At 46.6% G+C, this 20,666-nt stretch overlaps 1 protein-coding gene across 8 annotated transcripts; it reads left to right on the top strand.

The window, feature by feature from the left end:
• Positions 1-99: 99 nt before the first annotated feature.
• On the top strand, positions 100-20,478 carry LOC121598486 (trehalase). 8 transcript variants are annotated; one of them, XM_041925419.1, is made up of 7 exons: positions 100-808; positions 13,742-13,795; positions 16,563-16,914; positions 16,984-18,096; positions 18,177-18,300; positions 19,831-19,944; positions 20,034-20,478. In XM_041925419.1, exons 1-6 carry the CDS (start codon positions 708-710, stop codon positions 19,941-19,943), a joined length of 1,857 nt encoding a protein of 618 aa, XP_041781353.1. In that variant the 5' UTR covers positions 100-707; the 3' UTR covers position 19,944; positions 20,034-20,478. The 8 variants fall into 8 exon arrangements, with proteins under 8 accessions (XP_041781353.1, XP_041781354.1, XP_041781355.1 ...); XM_041925418.1 differs by lacking the exons at positions 100-808; positions 13,742-13,795 and adding exons at positions 12,711-12,876; positions 14,975-15,228; XM_041925415.1 differs by lacking the exons at positions 100-808; positions 13,742-13,795 and adding exons at positions 12,711-12,876; positions 14,970-15,228.
• The last annotated feature ends 188 nt before the right edge of the window (positions 20,479-20,666 follow it).

The following is a 20,666-nucleotide window of genomic DNA, read 5'->3' as shown; positions in this document are numbered from 1 at the left end:
ACAGGGGGTTATTACGCACGGGGTGGACGGTGGTGGTATGGTGGGCGAGCGAAAAACAAAGGAAAAATAATATAAAAATCTCGTCGAGCTCCATGCCGAACGGTTTAGTTCGTTTCGATCGTTTGCCGTTTGCGCTTCGCGCTCGCTTCCGTTGGCCATTTCGTTTGTCCTTTTCTCCTCTGTTCCGTGAGGAGGCCGATTGTGATTGCGTGTGGTTACCATATTGTTTGAGGGCCACAAGTGAATTGAAGTGAGGAGAAGAAATAATAGAACTGAACTGAAAATTCGCTCAAACCAAACCAAAAACCGAATCTAATCTCAAAACAAAGGATTCTCGAATTTTACGAAAACTCCAGTGCAACAAGTGTGTTTGGCCACATAAAAAAGTGTCTGCTGCAAACACCAAACAAGCAACAAACCCTTCCCGGAAAAACACCCGGCTTTGTTTGCGGTGGATGTACAGTTCTGCATAACAGTTTTTCGCGCACGTGGCCGTATGCGTGACGTTTGCCGTGACGTTATTACTTTTCGAATTCGCCAACAAACGGCTGTCAGTGTGTGTGTGTGTGTATGTGTCTGTGTGTGTGCATAGTTTGAGTGTTTGAGTGTGAGTGTTTCCTTTCGGAAGTGAAAAATACCGGCCAACTAAGAGCCACAAAGCGCGACAGTTAGAGGAAGCTTCCTCACCGAGCAGTTGAACAGAACGCATGCGTTACGGTGCGTTAGCGGGTGTTACAAAACGTTTGCTGCAGACCAGACACACGAGAGTTGTTTTTCACGTCGCCTACTCCAACCGCAAAATGTCCAGGTGAGCTTCTATTCTAATCTGCCAATCGTGTTCATCTCACACACGACCTCATTTTCTTGCATTTTCGTCATTCAATTACCATATGATTGGTTTGGTCGGGTTTTTTTGTGGAACAGTTTCATGCGATCGGTTGCATCATTCCTTTTTGGTGGTGGCACACGAATTTGTAATGGTGAATTCCTTCCTGTCTGCCGTTACGTACGGATGTGTTTGTGTTTGTGTACGATGTTCAGCAAGGAAGCGAGATGCTGCTACCGCCACCACTGCTCACACTGACCCTGAACCGGACAGTGAATGTCACATCTAACCCGTCGGGTCTAAAATTAAGCGTCGCAAACACCTGGGCGACCAAGAGACGCAAAGAGTGCGACACACCCGGCACAGTTATTTATGCAAATCCACCTTTCTAGCCAGTGGTCGTGGGACACTTCCCCGCTTCTGCCAAGAAGTTCTGTTAAAATGTTGCCCCAATCGCCATTACGCACACGAGTAACGAAAGCCGCCAAGGAGCAGAGACCGGGAACGCGATCGTTCGAAATTCGAGCACGTGTTTGTGACCGTTTTTAGGGGTTTGGGCCGTGCGCGTTTCACACACGATTCGCAATTTGCGCGATATCTCACCCCACGTCGCGCGTATTAGTGAAAGGAACGGGTTTTTGGGGGGGCGACCGCGTTCTGTAACTGTTTACGCGCTGAGCTTCACGTTTCGCGCGACGCTTGGGTCATTTTCATTGACCTTCACGCGCCGGCCGACGGAGCCGTACACCGGAGCGCTTCCTTCGTCTTGCCTATCAATGCCGCTAATGCGAAGTTTATTACACGTCCTCAATTTTTGCAACGCGCAATGTGTATCTTGTTTGCTATCAGCAAAAAAAAATTGCTGCTCATGCGTGTCAACATCAGCTCGACATTTTTGTAACATTGCGAATTGCCCTTCCTAATACCGCAGATGCCGGACCGATGCCAGCGATTGGATAAGTTAAAATTAACATTAATTAATCCATCACGAGATCACGACGGTCACTGGCGATCGTTGTTTGTGATCCGTTTCCTCTTCGTTTCTTCGTCGTTTTCCCTTGTCGCTGTAAAACAAAACGAGATCAATCTAGAGATGGATGACTGGCGGCGGCGGCATCCGCGCACTGCATCCTTCACTTCCTGTTTACCGGTGCGAACGTACCGGTTCAAGGCTGGATGGATGGAAGGGGTGGGGAGTTCTCTTACCGTAGATTCTAGAGCACAAATACCTGCCTATAGGTTGTATTTAATGGGGTAATTTGCGAGATTCGAAGAATGATCACGCTGCATCGATTGTGTAGCCTGAAACAGAAGCTATCAGATGTCTTCTTTAAGCACAATTCACCTGTTTGGTATTGCCATTATATTCCTGTGCCATTAAAAGACTTCTTTTGGGAAGCGGTTGGTCGTTGTTTACCTCTTTAATTGGGTATGACGTAGCTTAAAATAAACAAAACAAACAAACAGCATCGGTTCGGGCAACAATCGACTCATTGTGAGGACTTGTTCGAGATGACCCACCTCACTAAGTGGGCTTCATTTGCTATTTTTGAGTGTGTGTTAATCGCAGGTCGACTTAATGTCGACATTAACCAATTTGAACAACATCTGTATTGCTAATCCGGTTCGAAGGACTAAAACCGTTTAATTTTGCGAATAAACACTACATTATTTGTAATAGGTTTTTAACCGATTTTTATAGATAAAATGTCCCTTATGAGCTACTTTTTTCGTATCAGCACGACGACATTATCGCACAGATGACGTAAGCCATGTACTCCGCGTGTCATTGGACACGTTCGTCTGAGAGGATATTAAAATGAACCATCCTTCATTCGCAATACAGTGATGCAATAAACGTGCCACGTTACGTACAAAAACACTTTGCCGTCTTTTTTTGATACAATTCTTACCGTTTCGAATTTGGTAACGAATCGATTTTGTGTTGCTGGCTTATCACAAAAATCCAACAGCTTATCAGTTACCGTGTGCTTGTGATTTGTTTTACAACCTGCTCCCGCAGAGAGGGGCTTGTCTGGCCGCCTTCCACGGAAGTAAATTGCTTCATTCACCACGTAAGAAATGTGCCTCTGTCATTGGTCTCGACGCTTAGTCACTTTGATTTACCCATTTGCAAAAGATAGGCGGTAAAAGCCCCAACCATATGGTCATTGAGACCGTTCTTATCAGTTAATGTGTCGTGGCACGATAGTGACGTTTGCAATTTATCTCAATCGCTGCTGTACTTTACACCTTTCGACGTACCTATAGGTTGCTTATTTTATCGTATCGTATCGTAGTAATTAGATTCAACGTGCCACAAATAAACCTGAAACAAAATTCATCCCAAAGTCCAACAAACTTTCAAATGCAAAAAAAAGCTCTTCTTCATATTTCTTCTTTACATTCGTTCCATACAATAACGCGACTTGAAGACGTAAATCCGCGTCACGTGTATGTAAATATCGACACTTTTTGCTAGCATACCGATGACGCAATTCCCCTCACAAACCGAAGCGCGACAATGACGCACACAGGAGGAGCATCACAATTTGAACAAACCAATTTCACCAAATGGCACCGGCAAATTTAACGTAGACAAAGTATATCTTCGTGTTTCTCCTTCTACCAGCACCCTATCAAAACTGTCATCTTTGGCTGCTGCGCAAAAGCGCACCGCGCACTGGCAAAGGAAGCGCACAACGCGCTGTAAATTGAAAAGTACGTCACTTCCGGCACGCAGGAATCAAATCCCGCTTGGCAAGCGGTCTGGTGGTGAATGTTGGGCGTGTGCTTTAATTCAATCTAGCCACTTTATGCCAGATCATCCGCAGTACACAGTACGCGCATTGCCGGTCTGACGTGCGTCTGTTGTAATCCTTGACCATCATCGCGCAAAGAGTAGCGCGAGCTGTATGGTTCATTGGCCGCCAAAAATAGCCCTCGCACTGTATAAATATTTAGTTTTTTTTTAAGCTGAGGTGGAGGAAGGGAGAAGCCGACAAGCAATCATAGGGGTATTTTCGTATTTGTTGTATTCTGCACATAAACAACCGCCCGGCGATGATGATTCTATGCTGCCGGCGGCTTGCAACGTTGCGTTTGATTCGTGCGCGGTTCGTGTCTTGGCTAAAGTCGACAAACGATGGCTCAAAGTGGTGGACGTAAATATAGGAGTTTTTTATTTGAAAAAGGCTATTTTCAATATTATTTTTATTACATCAAACAAAATATGAAAACATTTTTTAGTATTAAAAAACCAAATTATGGTATAGGTTCTACACCTTTGAAGATACGTGACATGTGACGCAACATAAAAATGTTGCGCTGTGTTGAAGCTCAGAAAAGCGTATTTTTTATTTTACTTCTTTATTTTCATTTGATGTGACCACAAAATGTGAACTTTGCAGTCCAACACACAGGCAATACATGTTATAGCTCCCAAATCGCCATTGAATGTTTCTAGTTTAATGCCGTCTCAACAACCACACCACAGAATGTCACAGTTCGTTGACTTTAGCTGCCCTTGCCGGTGTGCAGATTGGCCGACCTTCATCATCTAACAGATCAGCCCATCAGTCGTCCCTGACCATCAACAATCTCGTCGTCTGTCGCGTCGTGTGCTAAACGCTCTCTCAAACTCAAAACATTAAAACCGGTTCAACGGTTTCCTCAAATCGTTCCCAAAACATGAATGCAGAACAGTAGCGCCCGGATCAATGACCGCTCCGATTGCCAAACGTGCCAAAGCGTACAGGATGCGTATTCGCGATATTTACAAGCGCGACAACACGCAACTGCCACTTCCTTCCTGTTACTGTGCACGAGTTAATGCACGCTCGCCCGACCAAATTCCTACCCCGAACAGTTGGAAGCATTCTGCGTGGCTAGTGAGAGAGGAATTGGATGGCAGAAGTAGTATCAGTATCACACAGTCAATTGAACGCGTCGGACCCCAAACAGATTAGCGTTTGGCGTGCGTTGATGCTGGGAGGGTGAGTGGGTATGGGGAGCGTTGAATTCCTATCAATTGCTTTTCCGTCCCTCTCGTTTTTGCTTCCCTGTGTAGACGACTCATAAAGCTGTATCTGTCCCCGTGCACTCGTAACCTAGTACAGTACCTAGTACCTAGTATATACCTAGGTGTCGTAATTGTACGATCGACAAATATTTCAACAAATAACATGAATTTTGTATGTTGAATTTTAAAGAAAACTAAATGACCTTCGTTTAGAAACACTATCTTATGTACTTCAAAACATTAGCTACTAATTACTGTATGTCGGCTGCATTCCATATAGCTCTGCTTTAAGTCGACTTTACCGCTTGTTTTCAACTTTTTTAATATTCCTCCCATTTTTTGCTTAAACGAACATCTTCCTCTGGTTCAACGAAACGTTAACGCTTGACTTATCTTTATATACCTCCAATTGTACTTGCCGTCGCCATCCTCCAACATCTCCCACCCTCTCCCAAAACCAGATCGATCACTTTTCGTCACCCTTTCACCGCCTCGGAACACCTTCAAGGGCTCCAATACAGGCACAATTTGCACTGCACACACTGTTCAAAACGCGGCTACTCTATCGCGCCTCTATTGGTTGTCTAGTCCGGTGGGCAACAACCCCCCCCCCCCCCAACCTCACCTCTTCCATTACTTCCCTCAAGTTGTGGCAAATCGGTCCATGTATGCGTCCGCGGTTTACATTGAGAATGTGGCGAGACAAAGCCAGCACTAATCAGCAGTCAGTGCGGCGAGATTGTGGTGCACACGGGGGTAAAGCAACCCCTCCGACTATCACACACACACACATGTAAAGACACTTTTACACTAGAGGGAGTTGAGTGTCCCACGCCATACAGTCAGCACGGGGTAGTGCATTCCCCTTCTCCGCGGTGTGGCGTTCGTCGTCGCCACAGCGGGTTTCACTTGCGGCACGAGCGCACGGAAGCCGCTAGGTCAGTCCGTCAGTAGTGCGAGTCGCAGGCAGCGTGCGAAACACCCCCTTTGGCGTAAAATCCGCAACTTGCGCCTTCTTTGAACCTTCTTTGCTGCTGCGATTCCACACACACAGAAAATTGCGGTCGCCTGATCGCCAATTTCAGGCGCATTTCAAGACACTTTGTGGTGGGTGACGGTGACAACGCGCTAAAAGAGAGTGAGAGAAAATCGACTCACACCCACCGGCTGCTGTTGGTCGGTGACGTAGTGTAACTGTGCCAAAGCGTCATTCTTCGGTTAGTGGTGGAGTGCTTTAGGTAGTGGATCGCGTTCCTGTTTTGCGCGTTTACGCTAGTGAAGACGACGCGCTCCCATTGCGTCACCTAACGATCGCAACACGTGTACGATTTCCCGCGCAAAAGGTGCACGTTTTCCCGGGGGGCGTGTGTGATTGTACGATTGTGTCTGTGTGTGAGTGAGTGTTTGTAATAGTGCGATTGTGTTAGTTGGCCATCATTTGTTGCACCATTTCTACTGGTCCACCGTTTTGTCCCGTCGGTTGCTGGTTTCGTACGTGGTTTTGTTGGGGAATTGGATTGGATTGGACGCTCCAGACGCCGTGGCCTTATCCACCGTCGCAGGATTTCTGCAGACGACGACCGTTTTGAAAGGGGTGCTGTGTTTGTTTATCTTTCCGTCACTCGTGTCGCGCTGAAATCCGAGAACCAAAGCTGAGGAGGGTTGCAGAAAAAAAAAAAAGAAAATCCACCTCACTTTGCAACACGAAAGCAAAAAAAGAGCCGCCCGTAAACGAGTGAGAAGGCCACGGGCGGTTTGGAAATGTCACTTCCGTTTTGGTCTTTTTTTAACGTATTGCAGTTGCGGTTTTTTCAAGCCCCAAGCTCAGATTGCCCAGTGTCAGTTGCTCGTGTGCACAGCCCGGCCGGCTGGAGCGCGTGCCAGTTCGTTCTCGTGAACTGGAACTCATGTCCGGTTCGTGTCTTGGGCAGCCTTGAAGTACGTGAAAGTAAGCGACCGCGCGTTCTTATCGGTAACAAATCGCGCTGCTCTCGGGCCGCTGTCGTGCTTCGGGGGGTAGGCAGCTCTCGTTCGAGGAAAGAATAAAAATCCCGATTACACGATTTTTCAATTCCTTCTAAGCCTGTATCTCCCACTGTGGTTGGTCGGCTGATAACACTGGTTTCTGATCTCGGCATAGCTTCTGGTTAGAGATTCACATAATTGCCAAGCTGACGCTGTTCCTAGCTGCACTGCATCACAGCGCGCAGGGTGGGAAAGAGTGCGGAATGTACGCTGCTTGCGTAAGAGAACAATGGAACAGTCAGGCCACCCCTCTAGTGTGGTGCGATCATGTGCAACTGCACATGGAGAAGCGTCTGTTGGGCGGAAGTTGTCAACGTCATGGCAGTGATTTGATGAGGCGATATTAATCATAAACATACAGCGCACTTGCAAGCAAATCATTCACAAAGCTCCATTACAGGGGCACAATTCCGTTAATTGTTGATGATCTTTAAGTGAGGGATTTGGCTCAAACAGAGAAGACGAACCCCTGAAATAAGCTCGTAAATTTCTTTTGTTTTTTGACCTCACCAAAACGATAATCGATTTGTGGTGCAGTTATCATCTGATCGTCCTTTCGATGAGAAAAAAGCTATCTGAGAAAACCCATTGTTTCGCTACCGTTATAAGCGCAGGCCCCCGAGGAGGTGAAGCACAACGGTTTGATGCAATTATAACAAACCGAGGCTGATCCCGCGAAACACATCGCGCAAGGAAAAGATGCTAGGGCTGCATCGTGCCGTGACGAATTGTTGATCGAATCGCAACAAAAGGTCGGTTGCAGAAAATTGAATTTATCTAATTTTCCAAGCCAGATAGGTTTCGAGCTGTTTTGTATTTTCCGCTGCAGCCTCAACGACTTTTTCGAGCAGCTCAAGGTACATACATAAATATGTGACGCTTACGGATAAAACAATAGCTTTATTACTGTTTTCAAAGCATAAAAATAACTGTGCATATTATTCAAACTCTTTTAAAAATGAAATTATCTGAAAAAAAAGCATTTTCCGCCTATAAGAGGAATAAAACCGCCTGAACACCGCAACGGTTCGTTTGAAATGACAAATGACAGCAGAGTGACATTCTGAAGAAAGCTCTTTGTTTACCTTCGCTCGCCGTACCAGAGTGACCAGAAATACCGATTTATCTGTATTCCTACCGATTCACAGATAAGCCTCCTAAAACTACCGATTTTCCATTTATCCTACCGAAAATTACAGATATTTGATTTTTCAGTCGTTTAAGCTTAATCTGTGGCGCTTGGGATGCTGTTTCAAGGATTGATAACCTCATTTGTTACTTATCGCGCTGATGCACGTTTGTTTGCCTGGAACTTTTTATTTTTATCCGTTAAAATTTAATGTTCATAATAAGTAGACAATGTCAGTTGCGTGGATTCCGAGAATTGCTCGTCAAAGAAAATCATTTAAATTTGAATTTGAATCTCGCTGTCGGCGGTTAAAGCTTACCCGACAGACAAAGAGAATGAAATTTTCAGGCGAGGGGTAAGTTTCGCTCGCTGGCGACGTCGGTTTGCAGTACTTGTGACGTCGGTTTTGACGTTTTGCGACGGTTTTGCGACGGTGACCGCCAAAAAGCTCGCCTTGCCTTGTGGGTAAAGTGACCAGAAATACCGATGTATATATATGTCTAGGGTTTGAAGGAAAAAATCTCAATTTTTTTAATCATTGAACTATAAAACTCAGCCAAACAATCAAATCAGTCTGAATAATCCAGCGAAAATCAAATGACAGCACGTACGATAAAATCGTATCCGATGGAGCACTGCAGCGGCTCTAAGGTTGCTTGGAGGCCCGAGAAAAAGAACTTGCCACCATTGAGAAGAAAATGTGCATCTTAGTCCTTCTTTGGCTTAGAATTCCTAGTACAATTTTCAGATCAACACTTCAGAAAGACCTTCATTTGTGTAACCGCTGAACCAAATCTAATCCGTATCCTAGGTAAAGGATGCATATTCGCTTGAAATGGAACTTTCATTTTGCGCGTTATTACCCCCCCCCCCCCCCCCCCCATACCGCTTAACACTTCTTTCACTTCTTTTAACTCGAGTTAAGTTTCGAGTTAACCTACCGAAAACTACCGATAAAATTTTGATGCGCCTACCGAAAACCGCCAAAATAATCTGGCCACACTGCGCCGTATCGTCAGCACATTTCTCGACGGTGTCCCGTGAGCTGGTGTAACCCGGAGCAGTTGGCCGCGGAATACAACCTTTCCGGAAGCGTGGTGTGCTACGTATCCTGTGCCGACACAGACAGCGGGCCATTCCCAATCGGTGGTAATTCGGGAAAGGGCCACAACTTTCCTTGATCGCCCTAGCCCCCGGACGTCTGGAGCGATGTCGACGCAGTGATCGTTCACCAAAAGCACACCCGTTTCCTGGTTAGATTGAGCCACCATCGCTCTGGGTAGTACAGTTTGTGGCGGTGCTGTGTAAAGTATTTCCTTCAAGTGATACTTACCGCGTGATTTTCCCATCGACGGAAGAGTGGCCAAAATGTTCTGCTAAACCGAAAACAGAACGACAGCATCGTGTGGACGTGGAGACGGCCATTGCGGAAGCACAGCGCTCGGTCTCAGTGCCCCCCAACACAAAGGCCACAAAGGCAGAAGCATTGAACGAATTGAAGAAGATACCACACCGAAGCACAATGTTGGTTGCTAGCCACGTCACCAAACCTGGGACCATCCAGTGCCTCCTAGACAGGTATTGTTTAGCTAATGTACAACGGCATGAGAAACATTTCCTTTTAGGTAACTTCTTCACTCACCCATCGCTGAAGCTACGATGCCTTTTTCAGTCTCAACGCAGAGTCATGTTTGCGAATCGTTTGACCTTTTCCCCCCTGTTCGGTAAAGGAACGCCAAAACAAAACAAACAACCCCAAAAAGAAAAGGTGCAAATTTGAAACCGGTACGGGATCGTCTTCCTCCACATCCCGAGCCTGGGAAGAGGTCGCAGCCTGGTCACGTCCTCTGCGTGTTAACCTCACCTGATGTGGTGGAACTGATGTAGCGAATTAACAGCCGAAAAGGAGTCACAAAAAAACAAGCAATATTTATTATCATCACGATCGTAACGGTGATGTGTTGAACGGAGGTTTATTTTATAGTTTGTTTTGCCTGTCCGTTTCGACATGGAGGAGAGGCAATAAAAATGTTTGCAAAAATTGCCCATTAATTTTGCAAAACGCCAATCCGCACACGCCACACTGATAAGCCAGAAAACAAGGGTTAACGAGTTAGCGAAGGGACGCAAAAAAAATTAAGACATGTTCTTTTGTCTGATGAGCGTTCTACAGCAACAGCAAAAAAACACGCTTTTAATGAGATGCACAAAAACGCGTATCACCTGTCGGGTCGAGCGAATTGGCGACTGGCTCTGGCCGGTTTGTTTTTTGTGCGCTTTAAATTTATTGCAATATTTTATTTACTTTTATGGCAATTATTTAATATGCGATGTCGTGTCTCGAGTGCTCGGTCGCTCCTACCCTTGGCCGTGGGATCGTTCTTGGCCTTCGCTCAACGTGATCTTGAGCGTTGAATGTGTCAAGATAAGCCACCACCATCACCGCCAAGCTGCCACGGGGGGGGGGGGCTAGTAGCTACTACCATTGCCACTACGAAAAGCGGGTTACGGGCGGTGTCCTTCGAGCAAAGCTCGTATTGGAGGATGGTAAATATAAGTACAAACGGCATACAAAATGTTGGGAGCTTCTGTATTCGATTCGACACCTGTTAAAGTATGAGCCGACGAGCAATCGTCGAGTCGTTGCGGTACGGCACAACGTACGCCCTTGATAACGAACCTTATCGGTTTGCTCCCTCGCTGTCCCAGGGGAGGCGAATTTTTCGGTTTTCGTGCAATCGAAGTACTGGCGATCGTGAGTGAGCAACGTGATAAGGGTGCGTACGTCGACGATGACTGCGCAGTTGATTGCAGCAAGACGCTACATAGAGAGAAAGAGAGAGAGAAGTTGTAAACAGCCTTGCCCTTCCCAGTCTCAACTTCTCTAATCACACGTGTGCGCGCGCCAGATCGATGATCTCGTCGCAAACGCTTCCAGACGCGTACGGTTTCGCGATCACCGCCCTTATCAGCCAATTCGATCGTACGCAGACCAACAAACACTCTCACGTGTGCGTCATTCTAATCGCACTGCTGCGAAGAACGTGATTAGGGGGGAGGACCATCGAGACTGGCCATGCTTAGCCATCCTTCTCGTCCAGTTGATAGCGAACGGTTGGCGTGTGCAGAATCCGTGCCAGCTCTCTCCCCGTGACATTAGAATGTATCTGATCACTAGTACAAGTTTGCAATTGCAGTGGAAACCATAACTTCCATAACGTGTTTGTGTAGCAAAGCTGCTTTTCCCTCTTCTTATTCTGGTAGCAGGATGGCAGTGTTTGTATTACGCCCTGCGCGTCAGTTCGGTTGGCGCTGGGACAACCTGCTGCCGGCTGTGGGTTCCGCTGTTTGCACAGCTGGCGGCACCTTGAAGCCCTTGGCCTCCGGAACCGGGACACAGCGCCGAACCTCGTGCAATGTCAGTGTCAAGCTGCGGCAGCCCACACTCTGGGAGTTGATGAGGTAAGGGCCAATTGCCAAACGAAATCAATTCGAACGCTTCAACGCGACTTGCCTGAGAGTGATTGTACACAAAAATCCGAGCATAATAATGAGAGGTGAGATGTTGCTGATGAGACGATAAATGCAAATGCAATCAAACTGCATCCGATGAACACTGCAACACGCCGAGCACGTGTTGCTTGAGCAGGTGTTGGTGCGCTTCCCCCTCGATCAAACGGTGTCGACAGGGCTGTCAAACGCCTGCTTACGGTCCTGGGGAAGAAACGTGTCAAGGGCTTCAACTTGAAGCATTAAAACAGTTTATTGTGTAATTTAATTTGCACTCCAACCTTGCCCTAAAATTCCCAATATACAAACTAGTTTTAGATAAAAACAATGGCACACTAATTCCTAAGTGCACCACCACCGTTTTTCTGTTATCTTCCACCAAGGGGGTTTACTTCCGGTCTCGTTCCTGAAGGGATGAAGGGAATTTAATTGCACCGACAGAATGTGATTGTGACTGCATTAATAAGAACCACTGTAAAGTACCGTTGATAGCAATCAGTTGTCTATTGTAGCATTCTTTACAACACGAAGCTTGTACAAAAAAACAGGGTAAGCCCTACGCACACTACTTAACACCTTCACGACAGCGCCGTTCTCTACGCTTTCTAGCGGAACAACGTGTTAATAGCATTAGAGAGAGAGAGAAAAATGGCAACTTTAATATTGAGTAGCCGAGTAGCAGCGTGTCCCCGGACCCCTGTTACTATACAAAAAACCATCTAAACCACCAACCAGTGTGTGAACAAGTGTGCGAAAATGGTGGAACTGGTTAGAACTGGTCGATTTGCTTTTATTTTCTCCCCGCTGCGCTTAGCTGTGGCACCCTCGGTGTGCCGGCGACAAAGATAACAATAATTGGCAAATTGCACCTTTAATATACAGTCGGGGCACTACATCGTGTGCTCACTAACACACTACTAAACCGAGCTCCCAGCTACGTCATCGTCCAAAAGGCGTCCTATACGGTGTCACCGTGCCAGTGGTTTGTTCGTTCGTTCGGGTGCTTTTTTGCGTCCTCTCCTCCATTGCCAGTGCAAATACGCTTATTGGTGGTAAAGAGGGCGAAGGGGGGCAATCTCCCCCGCCACTAGTCGCTGCTATCTGGCCAGATATTCCGCGTATCAAATACGTATTTGTGGTTCGCGCGTCGTACTGTGGCGTTAGAGAAGCGCACTCGTTCGTCGTTAGTAGTAGATCCCCCATCCCGTTCGCTCGGCTCAGCGTCCGGGACGAGTCTTTATAAAACGGTTGGGTGCCAATTTTGCCCAATTCATTTACGTACGGACCGCGCGACGGAGAGCATCAGCTCTTTTCTCTCGCGGCTAAAAACGCGATCCATCGCGGCAGCAAATTCGCTCCAATCGTGTAAGAAGGTGTGGGAAGATTGCGTTTGTGGCTGTTTGAAGGATCGGTTAACGCATTGCATAGGGATCAGGATTAGAGGGGTAAAGGAAACGGAAGCTTTTTAGTATATATTGTTGGCATCGGACAAGTCCTCTCTCCAGCAAACCAGCGTGTTATCACTTGCGGACAAAACGGTGCCGTTATTATCTAGTGCAGTGTGTGTATGTGTGTGTGTAGTATTTGTGTGAATTTTATTAGTCATATCCATTCCAAGATTAGCTATTAAAGAGTAATTTAGCTTGTAATTCTAGAGCAGTGATAGTGAAGAGGGGCGTATTTGTAGTGCATCAACAGTGTAGTTGGGAATATTGCGCAATTGAAAAATGTTAAATTGTGTGGAAAAATTGGGATGTCGACTCAAAAGACGCAAAAGAAAAGATGTAGCCCAAAAATTGCTGATGAACAACAAACAACTGTTTCCCCAAACCGTTTCATTGCCAGTGCCAAGAAGAGCCGCTTCGCCTGTTTTGCCACCTGTTTTGGCCTTGTGTCAAACTGCAAAGCCCCCCCCCCCCCCCCCCCCAAGTGTGTGTACACGATCGGTGTCTGTCTGTTTTTTGAAGAACGAAGCATTTTACCTTCCAGACCCTATTGACCGATATTTCCCGACCTCATCTTCACCCCATATCATTCCGACCACTCGAACTTTGTCACATACTGTCTCTTGATCTATTTATTTTAAATCAACAATATTGTCTTTTTTCTATTTAATTTCACTTGACCCGCGTGTCCTCTCGAAATTCAAAAACACCTCAACGATGGATCCCTTTCGATCGTCCTTTTTCCGTCCTGTGACGAACTATCTTCCCCCTTTTGTTTGAAACAGCCAACCCAATACCACTTCCGGTAGCTCCTCCTCTTCCGGTAAAATCACCAACCGGTAAGCTAAAAATAAGTCAAATGAGGCTTTTATTGTTAAAGTGACTTGCTCTGCATTCAAAATCATCATTATTTGAATTCACATTTCATGTAGAGATTCTGCCTTTACACATCGTTAGATTAACTCCATTCCAAATCCCGTATGATGTTAATGCATGGTTTGGGCCCGAAATTGGTCCCCTGACTTCTCTTTTTTTTTATCATTCCTTCCATTGAATGCTGCTCGGAAATGGCGCTATTTATTTTGCGCAGACACGACTGACAACAATCACTTTCGGGCTGTATCATATTGTCGCTCTATCAAAGCGGCATTAGGTTTGATTGCATTGTTTCTCTTCTAACGTTATAACGGACTGATAGTGTGATGCTACTAATAATAGCTTTTATCGTAATTGATCGATTAACGCTCCCTATCACTTATCGCCGTGTGTGTGGCAGATTGTAACAGCTTTTGTATGAAGGTTTCTATTTTTATCGTTTAATCTGCCTGTGTTGCATAATTGAATAATTAGCTGCGATTTCTGGGGAATTTTGTGACAAATTAGCTGTCGCTATTTCTGTGTGCGGATTTTGCAAAATTCCCTGTGATTATTTTACTGTCCATTTTACCCCCATTCCATAGCCCCCCCCCCCCCATCAAACCACACGACGACTTCAAACTTCCCACCAAATCCTGTTTAGGAGTTAGTTTGTGCTTAGCATACCGTTTCCCACTGCACTGGTGATCCGTGGTTTTAAGGTCGCTTGCTCCACTTGGTGATGATGCTCCTCCATTCGCTTTTGCCAGACCCATTGGGACTTCCCCCGTTAACGAGATGTGTTACCCGGTTACCGCGGCTACCACGCGCGGGTTAATAGACTTTACTGTGCGCGGGTTTAAGGAGGGGAAGGGGTCACGGAAACAGCGAGCGCAGAACCTTACCACCCGGAAAGTCCACCGCGAAGGCTGATGCGGTTCGTGCCTGCGATGCAAAGTCTGTTGCTTCCCTGCCGTCTTCTCCCTTTTCAGTGCTCTTCTCGGGGGGGGGGTTCTGATCCTTCAAAACACGGTTGACAACGGCGACGACGGCGGCTCTCTTGGTACTGATGGGTCAGATGAAGGGTAGCGTGTTGCATTCCAAATATGTCATCGTTTGCGTTGCTTCTCTCTTCCCTCTGTGCGGTGTGATGTTAAGGTCAGTCGAGTCCTCAGAACCATACTCCACAAGCCACACAGTCCTCCCCGCTCTAGCATACAATAGTGGTAGTGATGTTGCAAACGCGGCAACAACCAGTGACCGTACGAAGGCGGCCGTATCCGCCGGGAGTAGTTGTTGTGATAGTTGCGTGCTGGTTGGTACCGGCCACCGTACGAGCCGCAGCCCTCGTAGCTAAGGAAGTGCCCTACATTGTCGACAATCGGCAGCAGGAAACGCTCAAACCGTCCTGCGAGAGGTAAGATTGGTCTGACTGTGAAGTGAGTGAGCGCAGTTTACAGTTGGTTGGTAAAATGTAAAATGTAAACCGAAATTTAATGTTAAGCTCAGCACGACTTGTAATTACAGAATTTGAAAAAAACCCAGCTTTCCACGTTCCGTAGCACGTTCTCGGGTAATTAGGCAAGCAGCTTGCAAAGGCACGCCAATCCCATTTTCCAACCTTCTCGAGACGGAAAATTAAAGATGCAAATATTGAAACACGAACCCCGAGCTTACGAGTTGCCGATACCGAATAGATAATGAAGGTGCTAACAGTAGGAATATAAAACGGAACATAAACGCCACTGCTGCTTGCATATGCAGTTAGAATGGAAAGGAAAGCACGTTTATGAGACTATGAAAAACGATCAGGCCCCGGTTTTTGCATGTGTTAAAATCAGTAACATGATATGGAATTTATTTATTTAAATAGGAATAGTCAGTCGTGTGCCGTATTTAGACAATGAAAATGAAAAGATGCAAAAATATGATCGTCCTCTGCGCTCTGCGTTAGCATGTTCCCTGTGTGGCGCTACATTGATATTCACATTTCAACCAATGATGTAATAAGCTTGTTATTCTCTGACGCACTTATGAAATGGAATTGTTTTTCAATGTTCGGACATAGTAGAACATTCTTGTAAATTGTTCCAACACATCTAGCTCCAGTGCTTTCCATTTCGAACCCGCATCAACTCGCGCCCCATCATCAGTAAGGTTCGTCGCTTAACCACAAAGCACCCTTTTATTCGATTCACGTGTGTCCTACGCACACTTTGATGTGCAAAAAAGTGTTAACAAAGCTTTTAAAAATAAAGCACTTAAACGTGAAGTCAAATCAACCATCGGGAGGACCATATCGGAGCAGGAAAATGTAAAGTCATGGGATGACATGAATGACCATTGTTCCAGTTTGGGGGCCTCGGGCGGGCGTCGGGATGAAATCAAAACACTTCCGATAGTGTGTGTGTGTGTGTGTGTCTGGTTTTTTTATCGTACAATGAATTGATCAACAAGTGATGCAAACACAAAGTATCGACATGTGTATTTCTTATCGCTTCTCTGCTGGAGGGAAATCGACATTAAAACGGAAGCCTCACAAGCGTGTCGTCACGTTGTCGCCAATGAGCTGGCTGCAAAGTTGAGTTTGTTTTCATTTCTTCCTTTCAGCAATGCATGCGAGGGGCGGATATATCCTCAAGCATGCCATGACAATGTCAATGCAGTGCACCGTGACAACGTGACGCATCTCAAAATTACAATGTCCATGCTAATCGTCGTTCTTTTTTCTACCCTCTCTTCCCTGCACAGTGAAATCTACTGCCATGGGGAGCTGCTCAAGACGGTGCAGATGAGCGAGATCTATCCCGACTCGAAGACGTTCGTCGACATGAAGATGCGCAAGTCGCCGAACGAGACGCTCGACTCGTTCCACGAGTTTATGGTCGCGCAGGACAACAGCCCGTCGAAGGCGAAGCTGAAGGAGTGGGTGGAATCGAACTTTGAGAAGCCCGGGGCCGAGTTTGAAAACTGGACGCCGGACGATTGGACCGCCAGTCCGAAATTCCTCGCCCGCATCAAGGACGAAGATTTGCGCGGTTTCGCCTCCGACCTGAATCAGATCTGGCACTCGCTCGGCCGTAAGATGACGTCGGATGTGGCGGTAAGGATGCTTCTTACTCTTTAAGTTGCGCAAAATACGGATATTTTCAATTTTCCAATTTACCCACAGCTCAATCCGGACCTCTACTCGATCATCCACGTGGACCATCCGGTAATCGTGCCGGGTGGGCGGTTCCGCGAGTTCTACTACTGGGACTCGTACTGGATCGTCAAGGGCCTGCTGCTGTCCGAGATGTACAGCACCACCAAGGGCATGCTGGAGAACTTCCTGTCGATCATCCAGCGGTACGGGTTCATCCCGAACGGGGGCCGCATCTACTACAGCATGCGCTCGCAGCCGCCGCTCCTCTGCGGCATGGTCAAGTCGTACGTCGACGCCACCAACGACACCAAGTTCGCGATGGACAGCGTGGAAACGCTCGAGCGCGAGTTCCAGTTCTTCATGAACAACTACGTGACGGAGGTGGACAACCACCAGCTGGCGACGTACGGCTACAAGTCTAGCGGGCCGCGCCCCGAATCGTACCGCGAGGACGTGCTGAGTGCGGCCATCTTCCAGCGGGAGGAGGACAAGCAGGACTACTACTGCGAGCTGAAGGCGGCCGCCGAAAGTGGGATGGACTTTTCCAGCCGCTGGTTCATCAAGGACGGCACGAACGCGGGCAACCTGACCGACCTGAAGTGCCGCTCGATCGTGGCGGTCGAGCTGAACGCGATCCTGTACTGGAACGCGCTGATCATTGCCGAGTTCTACGGCTACCGGAACGACATTGGCTCGATCGCGAAGAAGGAAGAGTACCTGGCCAAGGCGGACGAGCTGAAGAAAGCGATCAATGCGGTGCTGTGGGACGAGCAGGAAGGGGCGTGGTTCGATTACGATCTGATCAACAAGAAGCTGCGCAAGTACTTCACGCCGACCAACCTGTCGCCGCTCTGGGTCGGCTGCTACGATCGGGAGGACAAGGAGCTGCCGAAGCGCATCCTGGCGTACATTGACCGGCTGCAGCTCGACCGCTATCCGGGAGGTGTGCCGAACACGCTGCAAAACACGAACGAGCAGTGGGACTTCCCGAACGTGTGGGCCCCGATGCAGCACATGCTCGTGATGGGGCTCGATTCGCTGGATAATGCGGAAGCGAAGGAGCTGGCCTTCAGCTGGGCCCAGCGTTGGGTCCGGGGGAACTACCTGACCTTCAACAAGACGCATTCCATGTTCGAAAAGGTAGTGGTGGTGTGGTGGAACGATCTATCCATCGGTGAAGCATCTATTTACTAACTGTGTCCGTTTTCCTTTTTTGACAGTACGATGCGCAAGAGCTCGGTGGACATGGCGGTGGTGGTGAGTACGACGTCCAGACCGGCTTCGGCTGGACCAACGGTGCCGCAATGGATCTGATGAACAAGTACGCCGACAGACTGACGACAGGTGCGATCGAGTGAACGCGGGAGTTACCGGAGGAGGAACGCATCTCATGCCACCATTCTTTCTAACTCACTTCCCTCCGATTTTCAACCATTAATGTGCCGTTGTGTGTGTCCAATAGTTCCCATCCACTGGGTGTGTGTGTGTCTTGCGAGAAAAGCGCGCTCAAAATTATTTATCATTGAAAATTGATAAAAACAAATGACAAGATTGTCGCCATCACACATCGCGAAAGGAATGCTACAATGACACACAATTTCGGCACATTCGAGAGAATGGAGTAACGATTCATTCGACTCATCGACACTCGCATTTCTTTATGTTTGTTTTTTTGTCCGTTTTGTCATTGATTTCCATGTTTATGTTTCTATTAATACTACCAGACAAACGACGATCGGTTTGTGGTTTAATGCTAGTTTTAAGGGATAGTACAAAAGCAGCAGCAAAAAAAGCAAAAACACCCACAGACCGCCCGGGCGTTGTCTGTTCACTTACGCTCAGGACGGTTGGTTGTGTGTTTCCCGAAGCAAATTTAAACGACAAGCCGCCTATACCCTATTTATTTGACAACAATTACAAGCTCAGTACAGCGCGACTTGTTAATCGAGACACTTTTTGTTATTTTGGCTCCTTTTTTTTTGTTATAATTTCCTGAGTTTGAATGCGAACACGGCGAGTGCGTGAAAGGGTGCACATGAATTTTATTTAAAAACTTAAAACACATGTAAGCGTGAGTGCCAGAGTGACAAGCAAAACCAGAACAGTAAAGCAGAGCAGAGTTTAATTAAGCAGATTCAGTGTGTGAACGCTTCGAAAAGGGGACAGCAACGAACGAAAACCGCCAGCATATAGAGTGTAGAGTATTTTAGAAGCAGATGTGATAGTTACGACAGAGAAAAACGGTCCAATTTTAACAGAAAGCTAAGCCAAACGGCGGTGCCACAACGAACGGGAAGAGACAACCGTTTTTTGATTTAAAAATAATCAAACCTCCCTTAACTTAGCACAAAGCAAACTACAATGGCGGTTGAATTGTTACTTGCCCAAAAAGGTTTCAAGGTTTGATGCAAACAAATCAATTGCAATGTAGTGTGTGTGTAGTGGTAGTACTGCTATCAAATAAAAACGTGACACAATTGCAAGAAGCTAGTGAAAAATTGTAAAAAAGGCTAAATTGGCAAATTAATTCCCAGCGACCACTGTTGAAGCATCGAAAATGAAACATCCCATCTGTTTGTGTGTTTGTCCTACTGTTCTGTTCCATCAGCGAAAGTAACTTCCGTCCATCATGTGTGTGTGTTTGTTCCGTGCACTTCTTCCATTGCAACATCCATTCTATCGGTTTCGTTACGCACGTACGATGTGATGTTCCAAATTCTTCCCACAAAAACAGCACGCAAAACTCATCGTCTTCCAACATGTGTCTGTAAGTGTTACCTTCACTTTCATTTGGGTCCCTCATTAGTTCGGTGTCCTTCCGGTGAGCTTTTTAAATGTGAATTTTAATGAACAATACGACTTGCTTTGTTGTAGTGGATGCTGCGGAACAACCGGAAGACAATGGAAACGGTGCGCTGGTAGCATACTCCATCAATACCGGCATTATTGCCACACTGTTAGCATTCTTCGTTGGAGTCTTCGGGTGAGGTAAGTAAATAGTGCTTTTTTAGAGACGCTTAATAGATAAATTTGTGGAATAAATTAAATATTAATTCTCTTTTTCTCCCCCATTTTAGCACATTCACACATGTACCGTCGTGGACCGTAGACGCTGAACCGTCATTTCACCCGTCAACCCTTGTCTCTGTTCAATGTTTAACCGCATTTCGATAGTCATTCGAACGCTCTGTGGCACGTTGAATTTGTGTCTCAACGTGTATCGCGCCTCCTCGAAGCGTGTGATAACGAAAAGGCAAATAGAAAGAAATCTAACACTCTCCCATTAAACCATTCCAACGAGAAAACGTGTAACCTATGCCATTTGTTTTGTACGTGTGGCTCATGGAACTATCAAGTATTACAATGGAAAGCGAAATAGGACGATGATCATGCGTCCGGTTTTCCATCAATCAGCATCCAGGACGAACCCCATCTGTTGTTTAACGTATTATGCACGGAACTGAAGCTACTAAAACTAATTCATAAAGATACAGTGTGCATCTCACATGCATATCATAGTGATGGAATGTTTAATGGTTTGTTTTTATGTGTATCCTACTGGAAAGAAACTTCCCTGATAAACTGTTTATCTTTTTCTCTTTCCCCCTCGAACTCGATCACCTTACAACCATAGCATATTCCGAAGGTTTTTCGGCCGATGATGAGCTGTACTGCCGAGAAGTATTTGATGTGGTCGTAATTGTGTATAA

The sequence above is a fragment of the Anopheles merus genome, chromosome 3L (genome assembly GCF_017562075.2).
Source record: "Anopheles merus strain MAF chromosome 3L, AmerM5.1, whole genome shotgun sequence".
Lineage (NCBI taxonomy): Eukaryota > Metazoa > Arthropoda > Insecta > Diptera > Culicidae > Anopheles > Anopheles merus.
This window is presented reverse-complemented; position numbering and strand designations above follow the sequence as displayed.